At 38.2% G+C, this 18,249-nt stretch overlaps 4 protein-coding genes across 9 annotated transcripts in view; 3 read left to right on the top strand and 1 right to left on the bottom strand.

Annotated features, from left to right (window-relative positions):
• Nucleotides 1-772, bottom strand: part of macrod1 (mono-ADP ribosylhydrolase 1) — a 61,811-nt gene extending 61,039 nt beyond the window's left edge. For 2 of the 3 annotated variants that reach the window (XR_014629736.1, XM_084429597.1), the window contains exon 1: nucleotides 121-772. Coding sequence is in view for 2 of the 3 variants with exons in the window: in XM_084429597.1 (XP_084285723.1) it covers nucleotides 121-538 (418 nt within the window). In the remaining variant the exon portion in view is untranslated. The remainder of the gene's footprint in view (nucleotides 1-120) is intronic. The other variant, XM_084429598.1, reaches the window with a different exon arrangement.
• Nucleotides 773-2,934: 2,162 nt separating this feature from the next.
• On the top strand, nucleotides 2,935-9,494 carry fermt3b (FERM domain containing kindlin 3b). Of its 2 annotated transcripts, none has more exons than XM_084429574.1 (15): nucleotides 2,935-3,137; nucleotides 3,919-4,068; nucleotides 4,505-4,738; nucleotides 4,839-4,955; nucleotides 5,299-5,467; nucleotides 5,553-5,655; nucleotides 5,746-5,853; nucleotides 5,926-6,054; nucleotides 6,179-6,225; nucleotides 6,324-6,448; nucleotides 6,632-6,738; nucleotides 7,282-7,497; nucleotides 7,667-7,791; nucleotides 7,974-8,115; nucleotides 8,257-9,494. In XM_084429574.1, exons 2-15 carry the CDS (start codon nucleotides 3,945-3,947, stop codon nucleotides 8,434-8,436), a joined length of 1,926 nt encoding a protein of 641 aa, XP_084285700.1. In that variant the 5' UTR covers nucleotides 2,935-3,137; nucleotides 3,919-3,944; the 3' UTR covers nucleotides 8,437-9,494. The 2 variants fall into 2 exon arrangements, with proteins under 2 accessions (XP_084285700.1, XP_084285701.1); XM_084429575.1 differs by having other exon boundaries at nucleotides 2,998-3,137; nucleotides 3,941-4,068.
• A 50-nt stretch (nucleotides 9,495-9,544) lies between these two features.
• slu7 (SLU7 homolog, splicing factor) lies at nucleotides 9,545-15,488 on the top strand. Its single transcript, XM_084429576.1, has 16 exons — nucleotides 9,545-9,768; nucleotides 10,097-10,266; nucleotides 10,430-10,583; nucleotides 10,672-10,752; nucleotides 11,220-11,384; nucleotides 12,030-12,098; nucleotides 12,272-12,307; nucleotides 12,409-12,534; nucleotides 12,808-12,905; nucleotides 13,440-13,507; nucleotides 13,626-13,765; nucleotides 13,863-14,024; nucleotides 14,130-14,234; nucleotides 14,456-14,530; nucleotides 14,628-14,741; nucleotides 14,858-15,488. Exons 2-16 carry the CDS (start codon nucleotides 10,118-10,120, stop codon nucleotides 15,035-15,037), a joined length of 1,722 nt encoding a protein of 573 aa, XP_084285702.1. The 5' UTR covers nucleotides 9,545-9,768; nucleotides 10,097-10,117; the 3' UTR covers nucleotides 15,038-15,488.
• A 145-nt stretch (nucleotides 15,489-15,633) lies between these two features.
• c1qtnf2 (C1q and TNF related 2) lies at nucleotides 15,634-17,888 on the top strand. 3 transcript variants are annotated; one of them, XM_084429593.1, is made up of 3 exons: nucleotides 15,634-15,774; nucleotides 16,128-16,384; nucleotides 16,668-17,888. In XM_084429593.1, exons 1-3 carry the CDS (start codon nucleotides 15,725-15,727, stop codon nucleotides 17,303-17,305), a joined length of 945 nt encoding a protein of 314 aa, XP_084285719.1. In that variant the 5' UTR covers nucleotides 15,634-15,724; the 3' UTR covers nucleotides 17,306-17,888. The 3 variants fall into 3 exon arrangements, with proteins under 3 accessions (XP_084285719.1, XP_084285721.1, XP_084285720.1); XM_084429595.1 differs by having other exon boundaries at nucleotides 15,693-15,882; nucleotides 16,072-16,384; XM_084429594.1 differs by having other exon boundaries at nucleotides 15,720-15,882.
• Nucleotides 17,889-18,249: the final 361 nt, after the last annotated feature.

The raw sequence follows: 18,249 nt of genomic DNA, 5'->3' as shown, positions 1-18,249 counted from the left end.
CGCAGAAGATGGCGTTATTATATATCTTAACTTCTTATATTTCTTTCTGGTTCTCTGTTAATGAAGGTTAACAGGGACGGGTGGACGGGTGTCTAACATCAACTCTAGGGAGAGACTCACTCTTTGCCTCTTTCCAGTCACTGGTCTCCGAGTCCAGGTTCAGGCCGGGCCGCGCGCTCATGGCGTGCAGCGTGCTCGTGCGCAGAGACGCCAGCAACGCAGCCGAGACCCCCACGGCGCCTAGGACAACCATGCCGGAGCGAAGTGGCTTAACAGCCCCTCCACTCTGCCAGTGGAGAGACTTTGAGGCTGAGGAAACCTTCTCCCACCTGCCTGCTTTACGTAAGACCCCCCGGGAGGCCAGCGCTTTGATACTCGCAGACCCTCTGCCTTCGCTGCAGAGTGCATGAAAGGAGCGATGTGCAAGTCTGCTGATGAAATTGAGATGACTCGGCCATCTGTTTTCAGTGCCGGATATGAACCCAACACTTTTAGAGAGTGAAACACGAGCAGCAAGTTTTGACATCTGAAACACCATGGTCTGGTGACTCTGGTCTGTCTTGACAGTTGACAGCTGGCAAATTTAATGTTTAAAGCCCGAATGACTCCCGTCTGCGCCTCGATTTTATCCTTGTTTCGATTTTAAGACAGTTGTAAGAAAGAGTTTATAACGTAAGAAGTGAAATTGAAAGTCAACTGTCTGGTACAATAAAAGCAAATGGGACTATACCAATATGTAGGGGTCCATGAGTAAATTCAAGCGCTTCTCGGTATTTGGATTGTCCCGGATCAACATAATTTATCCTTTACTGATCTCTAGCGGCAAGACGCTGTAAGCGCACTATCTAATCTAACGTTAGATGGCCCGCTACTAATAATTTTGGTTTGACAAGTAGCATTTTCAAAATCGGGATTTTAGATTAAACTTCATTTGAATGAATACATACATCACCGGTCAAAAGTTTGGAAACGTTACTATTTTTAAGGTTTTTGAAAGAAGTCTCTTATGTTCGTCAAACCTGCATAAAAAAATTTATATATATATTGTGAAATATTATTACAATTTAAATAATGGTTTTCCATTTTAATATAGGTACTTTAAAATATAATTTATTATATTTTTCAAACCTGAATTTTCAGCATAATTAGTGTCACATGATCCTTCAGAAATCATTTATTCAGCAAAGATGTGTTAAATTGATAAAAAGTGAAAAGTAAAGATTTATATTGTTAGAAAATATTTCTATTTTGAATAAATGTTGAATGTTTACATGCTGATTTGATACTGTGCTGCTTTATTTGTATTTATTTTTTTCGAACCTGTGATAATCATAAAAAGTTAAAAAGAACAGCATTTATTCAAAATAGAAATATTTTCTAACAATATAAATCTTTACTATCATTTTTTACAAATTTAACACATCCTTGCTGAATAAAAGTATTAATTTCTTTCAAAAACAAATCTCCAAACTTTTGAACGGTAGGGTATATTGTAACAAAAGATTTATATTTTAAATAAACACTGTTCTTTTTTACTTTTTATTCATCAAAGAGTCCTGAAAAAAAGTATCACAGGTTTTTTAATAAAAAAATATTAAGAAGCACAACTGTTTCCGGCATTGATAATAAATCAGCGTATTAGAATGATTTAAGAAGGATCATGTGACACTGAATACTGGAGTAATGGCTGATGAAAAGTCAGCTTTACATCACAGAAATAAATTATATTTAAAGTATTTTCAAATAGAAAACCAATATTACAGTTTTTTCTGTATCTTTGATCAAATAAATGCAGGCTTGATTAGCATAATCAAATGGGATTATACTAGGGGTGCAACGTTCGTGTTCGTTTCAACAACGTTCGTTTTAACAACGATTCGATTCGTATCGCGATTCGTGGTTGCCGATACGATTCAAGGACGATATTGGTTCATTTAGAACGATACGATCCGAAACGATTCAGTGACTTGAAATCGATTCAGTGACTTTTTAGCCAAAAATTCTTGAAAGGGAATCAGGTATCAATTAATTATGCGCGTGCAATTAAAGAGTGCAATTGACGTGTGCGCTACTGCAGTATAGCGGCAGAGAGGACAGGAAAGTCTTTCTGAGGTGAGAGACTTTGCGCTGCTTGTTGTCTTCGCGCTGCTGCTGGCGCGTCACGCATGGCGATCACGTCTAACGTTTAACGCCTTTATCATTAAAAGTGCTAAGAAAGAAACATCCTTATAAAGTCTGACGTGCTTAAATCCAATGCGTTATTTCATAGTATCGATACAATCGATTCATTACCTTTTAAAACGATGTTAGATCGATATATGTCTAGATCGATATAACTTGCCGAGCACAGATCGATGTAGTTGGATCATTAAGAATATGAATCGATACATCGATGTAGTTGATGAATCGTTACACCCCTAGATTATACCAATATGTAGGGGTCCATAATACAGTTAGTACAAGAGACTTCTTTTAAAACCATGAAAAATAGTAATGTTTCCAAACTTTTGACCGCACTGTGTGTTTGTGTGAGCATATATATATAAATAACAATATAGCAAATATATAAAGTACAAATATTGGATGCACTCTCTCAATTAATATGAGGTCATAAAAAACAGATTTATTTAAAGTGGAACTATAGCATTGAAATGTCATTTTAACATACCCCATACACCCTTTTACACATCTTTTTTCAGTGTGGGCCAAATTAAAAACTCCAAAAAAAAGTATCATCTTCTAAAATAATCTCTTTCAGAGTGTTTCAACTGATGACCACTAGGCAGATCAAAATTATATAAATTTGATGTTGGAACATTCTTAGTGCTTTAGTTCTTCTTTTGTGTGTGTGTGTGTGTGTGTGTGTGTGTGTGTGTGTGTGTGTGTGTGTAAGAGCACACCCAGTGTGAAAATAAAACTGTAATATACAGTTCCGTTATACGGAAGCTGAGAAAAGAGGAACACCCTTTTTTGTCAGCTCTGACATACCCTGAAAAACCACAACTGATTTTTCACAGCAGAGGGGTCTTGCCCATGAGTGTGTGTTTGTCTGTGTATCTCATAAAGGGATCTACCAGCTTTTAATTGGCTGCGCAAAACTAAGACTCTATCGGCAAATCCAGAGCACAACAGAAAAGGTAACAAAATATTATTCAATATTTGACTTATATTTTGAGCTAATAATAATGAGTAGTCTAAAACAACAACAGTGAGCCATTTCTGTAGACACTTTATTTCAGATCATTAACAAACAAGTAATCATTTAGAAATATGAATAGTAATTTAATGATGAATTTGAATAGTAATTAATAGTATAATACAGTATAAAACTGATTAAATGACATCTAACACATTTAACATCTACCCGACTAAGCACGTTGCCGTTCCTAAGTGTTGAATTTCTCTATTTATTTATTTTTAATGTAGAGTTTAAAAGACATTTATGTTACAATTGAAGTTGAGCTGTTAAATCCGCCACATATGTGTCTAATGTTTCTTGAGTTTAGGTCGATTTTAGTTTTCAGTTTCAGTGAACTATATTCACATCTATCACACACACCCACACCCACACACAGACCAATACCATACACCAAAACACCTTTTAACATCTAGTTGTGGATTAGACGCTTGATTAAAAGAGGAAATGTGGTTCCATGTGATTCGTGTGTAAAAGGGAAGTATCGGCCACAGTAGATATTAAACATAACTTGGAGCAAAATAGCATGATTACACTCACAGGGTATGAAGCATGTGCTGGTGATGTGTCCATTACCATCAGTATGATCATGCTAACCATGTGATGTACAGCTGCTTATCACGCCTTCTAAAGTTCACATTTTGGTCTACGCTCAACACTGAAATAGAAGAATGTACTGTATACAGAATAGCTTGTGCGTAATCAAACCTCATTGGTTCCAGCTTTTTGGGGGTCTCTTGGCAGCAGAATGGCAGCGTGGGACCTTACAGTCGCAGTGGAGGAGCTTGGACCTGATGCGCCACCTTTCAAAATCAGTGTGACCTCTGACCTGCACATCGGTGGAGTTATTCTCAAATTAGTTGAGCAGACCAGTGAGTTATGTTCTAGATGCTTCAAAAATGTCTATCTATTTGTTAATAAAAAGATGCGCATCATTCATTTTACAAAAAATTGCTATTTCAAATAAATGCTTTTGAACTGAAGATTCATGAAAACAAAATGTATTGTGGTTTCCACAAAAATATTAAGCAGCACATCTGTTTTCAGCATTGAATCAGAAATGTTATAAAAGTAATAATATTTAACAATGTTACGGTTTTTTTTATTTATTAAATACATTTTATTTTGCCTTGGTGAGAATTAAAGACTTCTTTGAAAAACATTAAAAAAAAAAAAAAAAAATCGAACCAACCCCAAACTTTTAAACGTTTAAACTTTTTTCATTTTTGTAAATACCCATGTATAGAACTATGTAGGGTTCCTCAATCTTTATTTACCCCGTGAGATGTTCTTGTGTCTTATTTCTAGAGCTGAAGAAGGACTGGTCCGATCATGCCCTGTGGTGGGAGCAGAAGCAGCAGTGGTTGCTGCGGACCGGCTGGACACTGGACAAATGTGGGGTCCACGCGGACGCTCGCCTGATCTTCACTCCACAGCACAAGCCTCTGCGACTGGGCTTGCCAAACGGGGCGACTCTGAGGATGCGGGCCTGTTTCTCCAGTTCTGTGTTTCGCACTGTCGTGGGCATCTGCAGGGTTCTCAGTAAGTGAGCTTGGATCCAATGTCCCCTCTGTAAGCAATCAGTATTCATTTTACCAAGTGTCAGGTGGCCATTTCCAAAACGAATCTTTCTCGCTTTCAGATATTCGTCACCCAGAGGAGCTCTCCTTGCTCCGTCCTGTTGAAGAAAAAAAGAAAAAGAAGGACAAAGATTCGTCAGAAGAGCTGTATGATCTTACAGATGTTCCTCTAACCGCAGGTGCACAGAATGACACATTAAATACGTGTTTGTTACACTACCAATCAAAAGTTTGGGGTAGGCAAGATTTTTTAAATGTTTTTGAAACCTCTAATGTGGCAAGGCTGCATTTACTTGCAATACAGTAAAACAGTAATAAAAAAGAACAGCATTTATTTAAAGTAGACATTTTTTAACATTATACACTTTTGATCAATTTAATGTGTCCTTTCTGAATAAAAGTACTAATTTAAATAAACAAAAGACAACTTACTGACCCCAAACTGGAACGGCATAGGCCTAAATTTAGAGTTATCATTTCGTCAAAGTATTCTGGTTTAAAGTGGATTTTATCTTGACGTAGGTTCTGTTCAAGCTCTGTACAATGGCATGCCGGCTCATTTTGCTGACTCTCCTAAGACTGAGGCGGTGTATAAAATGCTGTCTGTCAGTCTGCCCTCACCTGCTCCTGAAGCCATCGCTAAACTCTACCGGCCGGCCAGTGTGGTGGACAAAACACATATTCACACCAGGTACAGCCGAGAAACAAAGATACACATTCAAAAATAATATTCCACATTTCGCCCCTTAAAATAAACGCTCCTCTGTTCCCCGGAGGTGGCTGGATTCATCTCGTTCACTAATGCAGCAGGGAATACAAGAGAATGACAGACTATGGCTTCGTTTCAAATACTACACTTTCCATGATATGGATCCCAAGGTAGGACTTTGGTTATGATAGGCATATAAAAATTTTTCTAAGAGCCATGAAACTGAAAGAAGTGGAAAATTGATTCTCTCTCTGTTCTAGTATGATGTGGTGCGTTTGACGCAGTTGTATGAGCAAGCTCGCTGGGCGATTCTCTTGGAGGACATAGACTGTACAGAAGAGGAAATGATGCTGTTTGGAGCGCTGCAGGTACAATAGGAAAATAATACTGCCAGTAATAGTAAGCAATAGCATTTTTACAAATCTACCTCTCTTATTCAGTACCACATAGGAAAATTGTCCTTGTCTGAGGACATGGTCTCTTCCTGTCAAGGGATGGATGACTTAGAGTCTGCCCTGAAATCCCTGGAGGTCAAGATGGTGGGAGACGGCAACAGCACAGACATACTGGTGAGAGACACTTTGAATAAATCCTCTTTACTTTAATATAACAGCAGCAAAGCAACATGGAGATGGAATGCAGAGACAGATTTAGAGGTACTAAGATCAGTGAACATCTGATTTACTTTCACAGGACAATATGACTGCTCCAGAGCTGAATGACTATTTGAAAATATTTCGGTGAGGCTCTTTCCTTTGGCTAAATCCTACTGTCAGTCCCATAAACATTTGACCTATGATTTTATGATGATATGAAACTATGATTTTCCACCCTGTAGGCCAAAGAGACTCACTCTAAAGGGTTACAAGCAGTACTGGTGCAACTTTCAGGACACATCAATCTCCTATTATAAAAGCAAAGAGGACCGCTATGGAGAACCCATGCAACAACTGAACCTGAAAGGTCATTTATTTATTATAAATAAAATACAAATTCAGTCAGATGAATCATTTCTGTGTGCAGCTTCACCCCCACACTGTGCATGTATATCATGTGAATATGTTTTCACACCTCAGTGGTGGTGGAGCAGACACACTCATCAGTGTAATGAGACTGTGTAAACTGAAACTAATCTGCATCTCCCAGGCTGTGAGGTCGCACCTGATGTCAGTGTAGCAGGCCAGAAGTTCTGTATCAAACTCCTCATTCCTGCACCAGAAGGCATGAATGAAATCTACTTGCGTTGTGAAAATGTACGTAACTGTCGATAACATTGATCTGTATTCAAAACTCTGATAAGAAGTGTTTATGTTGTGAAAGAAGTCTCTTATGCTCACCAAGGCTGCATTTATTTGATCAAAAATACAGTAAAAACTGTTGTTTTGAATACGAATTTGACTATATTTTCAGATAAACAATTCGGACAAAGCTGAATTTTCAGCATCATTACTCCAGCACTGTCACGTGATTCTTCAGAAATCATTCTAATATGCTGATTTGCTGCTCAAGAAACATTTATTATTATCAATGTTGAAAAACTGTTGTGCTGCTTAATAGTTTTGTGGAAACAATAAAAAAATTAGGATTTCTTGATGAATATAGCCCAAAAAAAGCGTTTATTTGAAACAGACATTTTTTGTAACATTATAAATATCTTTACTTTCACTTTTGATCAATTGAATGCATCCTTGCTGAATATCCTTTTCTTTTTACTTTTGAATGGTAGTGTACTTGCAGAGATTTAAACAATTTGTATTTTATTTATTTTTTAATTCCCACCTACCCCACTCAATCAGGAGAAGCAGTATTCTCGATGGATGGCCGCCTGTAAGCTGGCGTCCAAAGGCCTGACACTATTGGACAGCTCCTATGAGAGTGAAGTGAAGAACATCCAGACATTCCTTTCCATGCAGCGTAGCAATTCTGCAGCTCCCGCTGCACAAACTGACGACAGCATCAACACACACAGCCTCGTCTCACCAAGATACCAGAAGAAATACAAGCCCAAACAGGTAGAGTGACCATGAAAGGTGCTTGCCAGGCATTTTATGTTGTACAATATACAGCAATATTAATTTCAGGTAATCTATTCAGTGTTTGTGTTACCTTTATATATTTATATAAAAAAAACTATAGCCTATTCTATATTAATTACACAACCTCACCTCTTGTTCTTTTCAGTTAACCCCTCGTATCCTGGAAGCCTTTCAGAATGTCGCCCAGCTTTCCTTGACATCTGCCATCTTGAAGTTTCTGCAGATCTGGCAAGCTCTGCCTGACTTTGGAATTTCCTACTTCATGATCAGGTGAATGGACTAACCTTACAGTCACAAAAAAAGATGGTCAGCTATTGAAGTACCTTTTAAACACGCTTGTTGGATATTTAAGAAACAGTAGATATATGCAGTGGTATGTGGTAAAAAGACTTTTTATAATATAGAGATTTTATAAAAGTCTGATCCAGTTTCACAATCCAATCATTTCTCAGGTTTAAGGGCAGTCGTAAGGATGAAGTTATGGGCATCGCTAACAACCGTCTGATCCGCATAGACCTGGGAGTTGGAGATGTGGTGAAGACTTGGCGTTATAATAATATGAGACAGTGGAATGTCAATTGGGACATACGGCAGGTAGGTTTCAATAAAATGATAATAAAAATAAGGAACAAAATATGTGACACTGAAGAACGACGTAGAGGTTCTCATATAATACACTGGCTTCACTTAGAAATTCAGTCTTTTAAATTATCAACACCTGTCTCTCTATTTAAGGTTGCAATTGAATTCGACGGAAACATTAACATAGCATTCAGCTGCGTGAACGCAGACTGTAAGGTTGTGCACGAGTACATCGGAGGATACATCTTCTTGTCTACTCGCTCACGACAGCAAAGCGACACACTGAACGAGGAGCTCTTCCACAAACTCACCGGCGGCCACGAGGCTCTCTGAGCACAAAGCAACAACTTACAGAGAAGATAAATCTCTGATGCTACAAATGGAGGAAACCGATAAGAATTCAGTGTTCGCACTGCTTAGCAACTGTCCCTTTGTTTTAATTTTACTGATCAACATACAAGCATTTAAATTATTGTCTAACAGTGAAGCATGTTTTCCACATCCTGTTACATATGCACATCTAATGATTCTGTGTAAATCATCACACTTAATATATGACTGCCTAACAGGAAAATATGACTAAATTAATGATTTGTAACTATTTTAAAAACAATGAATTTTGTCATAAAACATGGTACCGCACTTGTGATTATTAGAAGTGTGTCTGTATTTCTGCCATCTCATTTGAGTTACAGTTCAGGAAACCATTGTCTATCATTGTCTTATCAGGCAAAGTTCTGTTGGCCAGCAGCTGACAGTATCTTTGTCCGACAGAGTTTCAGAGTTTTTTGTCCTATCTTTGTACGACAGAGTTTCAGTTACTGTATCAGGGCTATTTTTAAATAGTCTTCAGTGTCATGCTGGGTGGGAGAGCTTGGCATTGACTCACTCAGTTAACTAAGTGCCATCTCTGCATTGTCCTGATGAGTTTCACAGCCTTGCTGATTCTCCATTATTCAGAAGTATGAAAAACGTAATGCATTGAAATATTGAGTACAAGTATATGGTACACTATTGTATTCATTTTAACCATACAAAAATGTTACTATTGGAGTGTGTGTATGCAACAAACACAGCTTCTAGTACTAGTAGTATTATTTTAACTCATTTTCATACTGAAAAAAAAACCTAACTTTACCAAAAATGTAGCAACATTTCTACATTATTTTGAGAGTTGAGGTTGTTTCCAATTCCAATATGACTTGTTGTTTAACAGTGGCCTTAACCCTTGTGATTGGCAAAGTCGCTTTGGATAAAAGCATCTTCTAAATTACTACATCAAAGGAAACAGCTGTTCTAACATCTATAGAAAAGAACAGTAAAATCTTTTACCCTGCTACAGCATTTGTAATTGTGAGGAATAAATAAGTAGTACCACTTGAAAGTATAAACTTCCTCAAACTGTTTCCTGAAACAACACCCACCCACCGCTCAGATGTGTGAGAATGTCCGGCTGTAAGTTTCCAGTCTTGACCCTGACCACAGTGATTCTCCCAGCTGATGGCGACACTCAGACACACAAGTACATGCAGCACGTCACAGCGAGGAAGACAGGAAGTCGTTACCCGGAAGTCCTTTCAACACGCTTGTAAACAACTCGCGCAACCGACTGATCAAGGTGTAAAATATTGATCATCGTTTGTTGAATTTCACACAAGACATAAGGTAAATTAACGACTTATTGACTTAAAGCCGGACTTGTAAGAGATATTGGCTATTCATTTTAAAGCTAAGTCTACGTCAAAGACAAGTAACGTTAGCTGTAAATAATACACAACTCAAATTACAATACATATTTTCATAACTGTCTGATTTCTGTTATTTTAAACAGATGTCTACACTGTGTCACAGCAGATTTTAATCTCTTTTTTTTTTTTTGATGTCTGTGTTTTTGTGTTTGGGTATCACGAGGAGTGTTTTTTCCCCACATTCACTGTTTTCAGAGCTAAATTATTGCTATATGTGAATATGTATTGAATCTCTTTATATATAGGTAGCACTACAGCTGAAGATCATGGCGACGGAGGAGCCTAAAGTGACGGAGGGGATCGTAGATCTCGAAGAGCCGAAGAAAATGACCCGAGAAGACTGGAGGAAGAAGAAAGAGCTGGAAGAACAGAGAAAATTGGGAAACGCTCCAGCTGAAGTTGACGAGGAGGGAAAGTATGTTGAGCAGAGCGAATGGAAATAAAACTTGAGCAGAATGCACTGAACCATTCATAGATATCAGGACTGTTATTTAAAATAAAAAGTGTGAATGTGTTTGATTTTATAGCCGTCATATATCCAGTAACTTTATTTCCTGACCGTAATATTTTGTTACCAGGGATATCAACCCTCATATTCCCCAGTACATCTCATCTGTGCCTTGGTACATCGACCCATCAAAGAGACCCACCCTCAAGCACCAGAGACCCCAGGACGAAAAACAGAGTCCATTTGCGCCAATTGGAGATTGGTACAAGAGAGGTGTACAAGAAGTAAGCACTTCCCCTTTTCAGATAGACATAATTTATAAAAAGTTATTTAATGTCTTAAACCCTTTCTGATTGCCTCCCTGTCAACTAGAAATCAGTCAGCACGAAATACAGAAAAGGATCATGTGAAAACTGCGGTGCCATGACACATAAGAAGAAAGACTGTTTGGAGGTGAACAGTTTATAATATATGTTGTGATGTTATTTGTTGGTCACATTATTATGCTGCCTTTAGAATGGAATACTAGCTTATTATCACTACTGAATAATATGCAGTGTATACTACCGGTCAAAAGTTTTGGGTCAGTATTTATTTAGCAAAGATGCATTAAATTGTTCAAAAGTGACAATAAAGATATTTATAATGTAACAAAAGATTTCTAATGAAATAAATTATGTTCTTTTCAACTTTCTCTTAATCAAAGAATCCTGAAAAAAGTATCAAATATTAAGCAGCACAACTTTTTATTTAAAGTATATTAAACTAGAAAAGCTTATTTTAAATTATAGTACTATTTCACAATATTAATGTTTTTACTGTATTTTTGATCCAATAAATGCAGCCCTTGGTCAGCATAAGAGTCTTACCAACCCAACCAAACTTTTGAATGGTAAACACTTTTGAAATGTCTTTCACAGAGACCCAGAAAGGTTGGAGCGAAGTTTTCTGGCACAGGTTTGGCACCAGATGAGCAAGACCAGATTCAGCTCTCAATGGATTATGATGGAAAGAGAGATCGCTGGAATGGGTACGATCCCGATGAGCACATGCGCATTGTAGAGGAATATTCAAAAGTTGATCTGGTAAGTCATGTTGTTGGAAGTTTTTTGTGTATTTATGTTTATTCTATTATACTGATAGGCCATTGATGCGGACTCGCTTACGTTTTTTTCTTAGCAAAGAGAAGTTTGTCCCGTGACCATCTGCATACATTTTGTTGGAAGGGTCTTATTACTATATAGGCCAGTGGTTCCAAAACATTTGTCGCGTCCAGTGTAGACAGCCTCAAGCTGTTGTGGTGCGATGTGACAAATGTCAGATCTGGTGTAGGCACTGTGTTTTAAAGACAAGAAACTGATGAGGCATATCTCGCCCTCGGATTCACCAGTGCAATGGTGGGTAATGAAGAGAGACCACAGTGGGTTGCATGCCTCAACATATTAGCTTCTGACAGTAATAAGACGAACAAGTTAAGAGTCACTCAGAGACTTCACATCATGAACACAAAGAGAAGCCTATTAATAAGTAAATAAGTTGCAGTATTGTATTAATTACATTTCATATAAATCCTATAGGATTTTGCAAGCGAGGTCATGTCTGAGAGTCTCTTTATGTGGGTGCATAATAATATTTTTCTCTACCAAAGTTTGGGAACCACTTGTTACTTGTATAAGCCATAATGCATGCCTAATTTAATATATACATATATATCATTTCTTTTTTAACAGGCTAAGCGTACTCTTAAAGCTCAGAAACTCCAGGAGGAGTTAGCTTCTGGTAAACTAATAGATGAAGCTGTAAGTATTCACAATTTTTCCACATTCATTTTATAACTATGCAGGAATGTTTTTTTTTTTTTTACAAAAAAATTACAAAACATGACAACAATATACCATGAAAATGTTACTATATGTTTGTCATAACCTTGTATTTGATGAAATTAAATGTTAACGTTTTAACATCCTTCTAGAATTCAAGGAAGCATCTTGATGATGATGCAGCTCAGGTACATATCATGTTCAACTTAATCTTTATGTACATTTTGGACTATAAAACTGAAATTGTGGAGCCTCTGCACTCAATAAAAAATGTCCTCACCCTATCCAGGACCACAGCAGTGAAGATGAGGATGAGGACAAATATGTTGATGACTTTGACATGCCCGGACAAAACTTTGACTCCAAGAGACGAATCACAGTCAGAAACCTGAGAATCCGCGAGGACATCGCTAAGGTAAAAATAACTTGAAATTTGTCAAACCGATGTATGTTAATCAAGGGCATGACACTATTTCTTTTTCTAAAAAAAATTTGCCAGCTGAGCTAAAAGAAAGTCACACTTAAAAGTTCCCATAAAAATGTCCCATAAGTATGATTTATAAGAGGATAAATATGATCTCCTCACCTCAGCATAAGTAGTAGTAGTAGCAGCATATGAGTACTCAATATTATTACCACAGAGTGCTGTATCATGTTTTTCCCAACTATTGCTGTCTTTATTTTACAGTATCTCCGAAATCTGGATCCAAATTCAGCCTACTATGATCCCAAGACTCGAGCCATGAGGGAGAACCCGTACTCCAACACTGGAAAGAATCCAGAAGAGTAGGGGCATTTATTGGTGCATGCAATCAAAATAAATGTGCTGATGTGAATATTAATATAAAGTTGACTGTCCAAGATCATCACTTTTTTCGTTAGGGTAGTTATAGATTGTGTACTATTGTGTACCCACTGAAGAGGTGTTTTTCTGTTGCGAAAAACTCCTATGTCAGGCTTGTTCAGATGGTGACAAGTCAACGGTCTGAAGAAGCACGATTCAGTGGAATTGGCATTTGGTGCCGGTTAATAAAGGCAGAGTGCCAACCGCTATTCACGCACTTGATTGTTGCCCAATGGGGGTGTTAGGCAAGCCCAAGTTTCTCTAATGGGACTATTAAATATTGGATTGTAAAAATGAAAATAGTCTGCTAGATGCCAAGGAAGCTGATGTGTTTAACTTGCTAAATTCCAGTAAGCTATTTAAAAAAATAGTCACTCTAAAATATCACTATAGGTGGTGTATTGGAACATTTAAATGTGCCTATTTCTGTAAGTGTTTCTCTGCCTGTCCACAAACTGATGTGTTTGGTTTGGCAGGGTGGGCTATGCCGGTGACAACTTTGTGCGCTACTCTGGAGACACCATTTCCATGGCCCAGACACAGCGTGAGTAGTCTTGATTTGTCAACTTATTACAAAAATTCCTCTTTACCTGATGTTAAAAATGGGCTCCAAACTCTCAGTGCTTGTTGGTCTAGCATTGTTTTGTGTGTCTCTTCTGCAGTCTTTGCTTGGGAAGCCTATGAGAAGGGATCTGAAGTTCACCTCCAGGCAGATCCAACCAAGCTGCAACTTCTCCATCAATCCTACAGAGTCAAAAAGGACGATTTCAAAGAGAAACAGAAAGAGACTATTTTGGAAAGGGTACAGTGTAGAATCTCCTTTGTTGACGAGTGAAATAGCAAAATATACCCCTTCCCCTGCTCGTTTGCTGATGGCTTCATGTTGCACTTCTCTGCAGTACGGTGGGGAGGAACACTTGGACGCCCCTCCGCGAGAGCTTCTGCTGGCTCAGACAGAGGAGTATGTGGAGTATTCTCGTCACGGGGCAGTGTTGAAGGGACAGGAGAAGGCTGTGGCCTGCTCCAAATACGAGGAGGACGTGATCATTAACAACCACATGGTAAGTTAGCTGCCACTACTAGAAGTGTTGCATAACTGGAGAAGCTAATAATGTTGGATTTTGTTTTACAAACGTAAAAAAAAAAATTTCCTTTGGCTTTTGCAGTGTATCTGGGGATCGTATTGGAAAGATGGATATTGGGGTTACAAATGCTGCCACTCGATGGTGAAGCAAAGTTACTGTACAGGGGAAGCTGGCAGGAAAGTAATGGTGAGTGTCAAATGTAGTTCCTGTAAATGGAACCATCCATTGCTACTTGTAATGCACTGGAAAAAAGTTGGTAATACAGGGAGCAAGAATTATGTATAAAAACATGCATGTTATTACTTTTATTATTTATTATTTAATACATACTATTTGAATCATGCATCTATTTCTATATATTTATCTCTCACAAATCTGTTAAAAAAAATTCTACTTATTTTTTTCAGAGTAATTCTTGTGTTCCATTTGAAGAGGATGAACAGGAGGCCCAAACGAGTGAAGAACCAAAGACTCTTTTACAGGTACATGAACAGCCTTCCCCTTTTTGTGATATGATTACAGTAGAAGAACATGACAGGAAGATGATTGTATTAAACAAACAAACAAAAAAATTCACAGATGCACCAGGAAAAAATGAAAGATAAGAAAAAGAAGAAAAAGAGCAAGAAACACAGAGATTCTGACAGCAGTGATGAGGAGGATGAAGCAAAAAAGAAAGAAAAGTTGAAGAAGGTGGGTGGACTGTTTCTTTTTAATGCCACTCACACACACTTGTATCGTCATGTGCTAAACGCATCTGTGCTCTGCATAGCCTATTGTAAAGGAAAACAATGTGTCTTTTTGTGCAGGCATTGAATGCGGAGGAGCAGAGGCTGAAGCAGGTGGCTGAACTGATGCAGATTGACGAGAGGAAGCGGCCGTACAGCAGCCTAAAGGACGTCCGTGAACCCACAGAGGAGGAGATGGAAGCCTTCCGCATGAAACGTTACCGAGCCGATGACCCCATGGCCTCTTTCCTGGGGCAGTGAATGAAAACATAAATGTCTTTTGTCACCAACCACAGAGATGTCATAGTCTCAGTTAGTGTAAAATCAGATTTAGCTGAATCGGTGTTATACAGAGGCCGTTGTTTTTAAAAACCATGAATGGAAAAAGTCCTATATTAGTCGCTCATGACAGTCTGTTAGAACCAGCAGTTTTTCAATTCTTTTCGCTTTGTATAAAAATCTGTTGTGTACTTTGTTTTGGGGCAAGTAGTAAATCAAGTGTTGTTTTTATTTTGATAGTACATAAACATTGTTTCATTAGTTGTTTAAATATGAAGTGCCCAATGAATTACAAATCGGTTATGTTTGGTGAATCATCTGTTTTGATTTAACAAAATAGGTTCCATTCTCTCTTTCCAAGGTATTTAAATGGAAGCATAATTCCAATAACCTGAGCAGTGGTTAACATTAAACATTTATATTTATACCTAAACATGGCTATGTCTTTGTTTATTCAACATGCAATTCATGCCAAATTTCTTTTGCAAATACTCAGAAGCGTTGGGAGTATTTGAAGGCACACTTTACACAGCTCTTTCTTGTAGTTTTAAGCCATTTTTCATTGTTTTATGGCCTGCAGAACTAAAGTATTAAAGTCCGACACGTTTTCAAATGAATCCCCTCCCACAGTTTGTTCAATTACATCATGGATGAACTATCTGGCAGAGCATGTCAGTGCTAAAACTGGGTGGATGCTTGCAAAGTTGTGTGGAGGACATGTAAGATACAATCGTTTCACAAGCCTTGTTTATATTCTCTATTTTTGATTTTGCCGAAAGGGCAGCGGGACCTTTTCTTTGCATTGCTACGCATATCTCATTCCTCTGGTGAGGGCTTTTTCCAATGCATGCTTTAAATGTGTTGTTAATAAATTTTGCACTTTGGTCAGTTACTTAGATTTACAACCTAATTAAAACCTAAATGTTTACTAATAACTGCATTATTAACAACCTGCATGTATATAATGTGATCATTGGTGCTTGTTTCTGTGCACAACTCTTTATATGTGTATACAGGAAATCCATGGAAATTCCCCAGAACACAAATCTGGCCCCATCTGCTCTGTTTGCAGGCACAGCTGCATCATGCATCAGTTACCACTGGCTGTTTGCCTGCTGTCTCTGTTCTCTGTGACTATAGACTCATCCAAGAAGGGACGCAACTTCACCATCCATTCATCTCAGCTTAGCTGCAGTTTACCAGGCCCTCAAGGTCCTCCAGGGAGTCCAGGTACAGCAGGTCCCAGCGGTGGCGTAGGCAAGATGGGGATGCCAGGTGTTGATGGCCAGGATGGCAAGGATGGTGACAGGGGAGAGAAGGGAGAGACAGGTACTGTATATTGTGCAGCTGTAATACCATTAATGAAAAATAATATTCAAAGTATTCAAATGTTAAATTATATTGTCCTTTTTTATTTTTACCTGATAAGTTATGAGTATGTTACCTGATTATCTATAGTATCTCTGTAGCTCAAGGCCTCTTTAAAATATATTCAAGTATAAATATGAAATCACATTTGGATTTAAAAAAACAATCAATCAAAATCAACTGGGTGAGTTGTTTCAGATTAGGTGGTACAAATTTGTGAATATTATTTATTCTCACATGTCAGGTGAACAGGGTCGTCCTGGGAACCCTGGAAAACATGGACAACAAGGACGCCCAGGACTTGTTGGGAAGGCAGGGCCAAGGGGGCTAAAAGGTGTGCGTGGGGCACCTGGTGTGTCTGGAGTCGCTGGGATCAAAGGAGAGGTGGGAAATAAGGGGGAAACTGGTGCCCCCGGGGGCTGTGACTGTGGAACAGAGGCACGATCTGCTTTTTCTGTAGCGGTAACCAAGAGCTATCCCAAGGAACGCACGCCCATTCGCTTTAACCGGATTTTAATGAACGAGGGTGGTCATTACAATGCCACCAGTGGCAAGTTTAACTGTGTAATTCCTGGTGTGTATTACTTCACATATGACATCACGTTGGCTAACAAACACCTGGCAATTGGGCTTGTTCAAAATGGCCAGTACAAGATCAGAACATTTGACGCTAACACAGGAAATTATGATGTGGCCTCAGGATCAACAATACTCAGACTGCAAAAAGGAGATCAGGTCTGGCTTCAGATCTTCTATTCAGAACAAAATGGACTGTTTTTTGATCCATTCTGGACTGACAGTCTTTTCACAGGATTTCTTATTTTTGCTGATCAGGTGGCTCCAAATGAGGCAAATATAATGACAAATTCTGGATCATCCTGAGTGAACTTTTTATATTTGTCTCGAATACATTTTATAAAATGACCCCCAATAATCCAGTGTTTCCAGATCCACCACATCAGTATTAGAGCAAAATGAGGGATACGTATTAACAAACATGAGTTGTCAAAACCTAAATCTATTCCTTATGTGTTATGGAAAACTATTTTCTTACTACAAGTATTTTGCAACCTTGACCCTAATCTTAGGCTCCTAAAAGTAAAAACGACCTTTTACCTCAGTGGACTTCTAGCCACGTTGTACCGTTAGACATACATGACCTTTGACCTTCTAAAAGCCTGTTCTGTTAATGATTGTTTTTTTTTCTCTTTCTATTGTTTATTTACTTTTTATTTATCTAATCATGTATTCCATATGGTTCAAAGGTTTAGTATGACCTTGTTTTATTGGACCACGCTGTCACTAGAGAAACACTAGTGTCATTTTGTCTGAAAATAGCAGTCAAACATGCTGCTGTCATCATCTAATTCTAATCAATACTAGGTTCATGAGCAAAAAACACTGCTGACATAAACACTGCAGTAATTAAACCTACGGTCATTCAGGTGATCATTAAAGGATATGTAAATACATTATGCTTATGGGTTATTTGTATCATGCAGCAATGAGCAGTCTGTCCTCCTTCATTTCCCACTGCAAAGTCAATCTGTACACACGAATTAGACATATTTTAACAGAACGATGGCCTTTCGTTTTATTAAAGCTGTAATAAGTTCGGCCATTGTTAAACCTAAAAGGTAAGCTACGATTCTTACCTATGATTCTTACCGAGTAATTCTCACTATTACAAGAACATCATGTGTAACCAAATATGGAATGTGCGTTTGGAAACCCGCACAATGTTCGTCAATGATGACGATATATTCCAATTTCCATACGCCTCAGCACTTTCGACTCTGATTGGCGGGAGTAGCTCTAAGTCCCTC

The sequence above is a fragment of the Rutilus rutilus genome, assembly GCF_951802725.1.
Source record: "Rutilus rutilus genome assembly, chromosome: 14".
Lineage (NCBI taxonomy): Eukaryota > Metazoa > Chordata > Actinopteri > Cypriniformes > Leuciscidae > Rutilus > Rutilus rutilus.
Note: the sequence above shows the minus strand (reverse complement) of the source record. Positions and strands in the feature narration are given on the sequence as shown.

Bases quoted from the DNA above. Each gene is read 5' to 3' on its own strand.
- c1qtnf2 (XM_084429593.1), top strand. From the start codon at position 15,725: ATGTCAGTGCTAAAACTGGGTGGATGCTTGCAAAGTTGTGTGGAGGAC. The intron at 15,775-16,127 runs GTAAGATACAAT...CTCTGTTTGCAG, and splicing joins CAAAGTTGTGTGGAGGACAT to GCACAGCTGCATCATGCATC. The intron at 16,385-16,667 runs GTACTGTATATT...CTCACATGTCAG, and splicing joins GGGAGAGAAGGGAGAGACAG to GTGAACAGGGTCGTCCTGGG.
- fermt3b (XM_084429574.1), top strand. From the start codon at position 3,945: ATGGCAGCGTGGGACCTTACAGTCGCAGTGGAGGAGCTTGGACCTGAT. The intron at 5,468-5,552 runs GTACAGCCGAGA...TGTTCCCCGGAG, and splicing joins AAAACACATATTCACACCAG to GTGGCTGGATTCATCTCGTT. The intron at 7,792-7,973 runs GTGAATGGACTA...ATCATTTCTCAG, and splicing joins ATTTCCTACTTCATGATCAG to GTTTAAGGGCAGTCGTAAGG.
- slu7 (XM_084429576.1), top strand. From the start codon at position 10,118: ATGGCGACGGAGGAGCCTAAAGTGACGGAGGGGATCGTAGATCTCGAA. The intron at 10,753-11,219 runs GTGAACAGTTTA...TGTCTTTCACAG, and splicing joins AGAAGAAAGACTGTTTGGAG to AGACCCAGAAAGGTTGGAGC. The intron at 14,025-14,129 runs GTAAGTTAGCTG...TGGCTTTTGCAG, and splicing joins TGATCATTAACAACCACATG to TGTATCTGGGGATCGTATTG.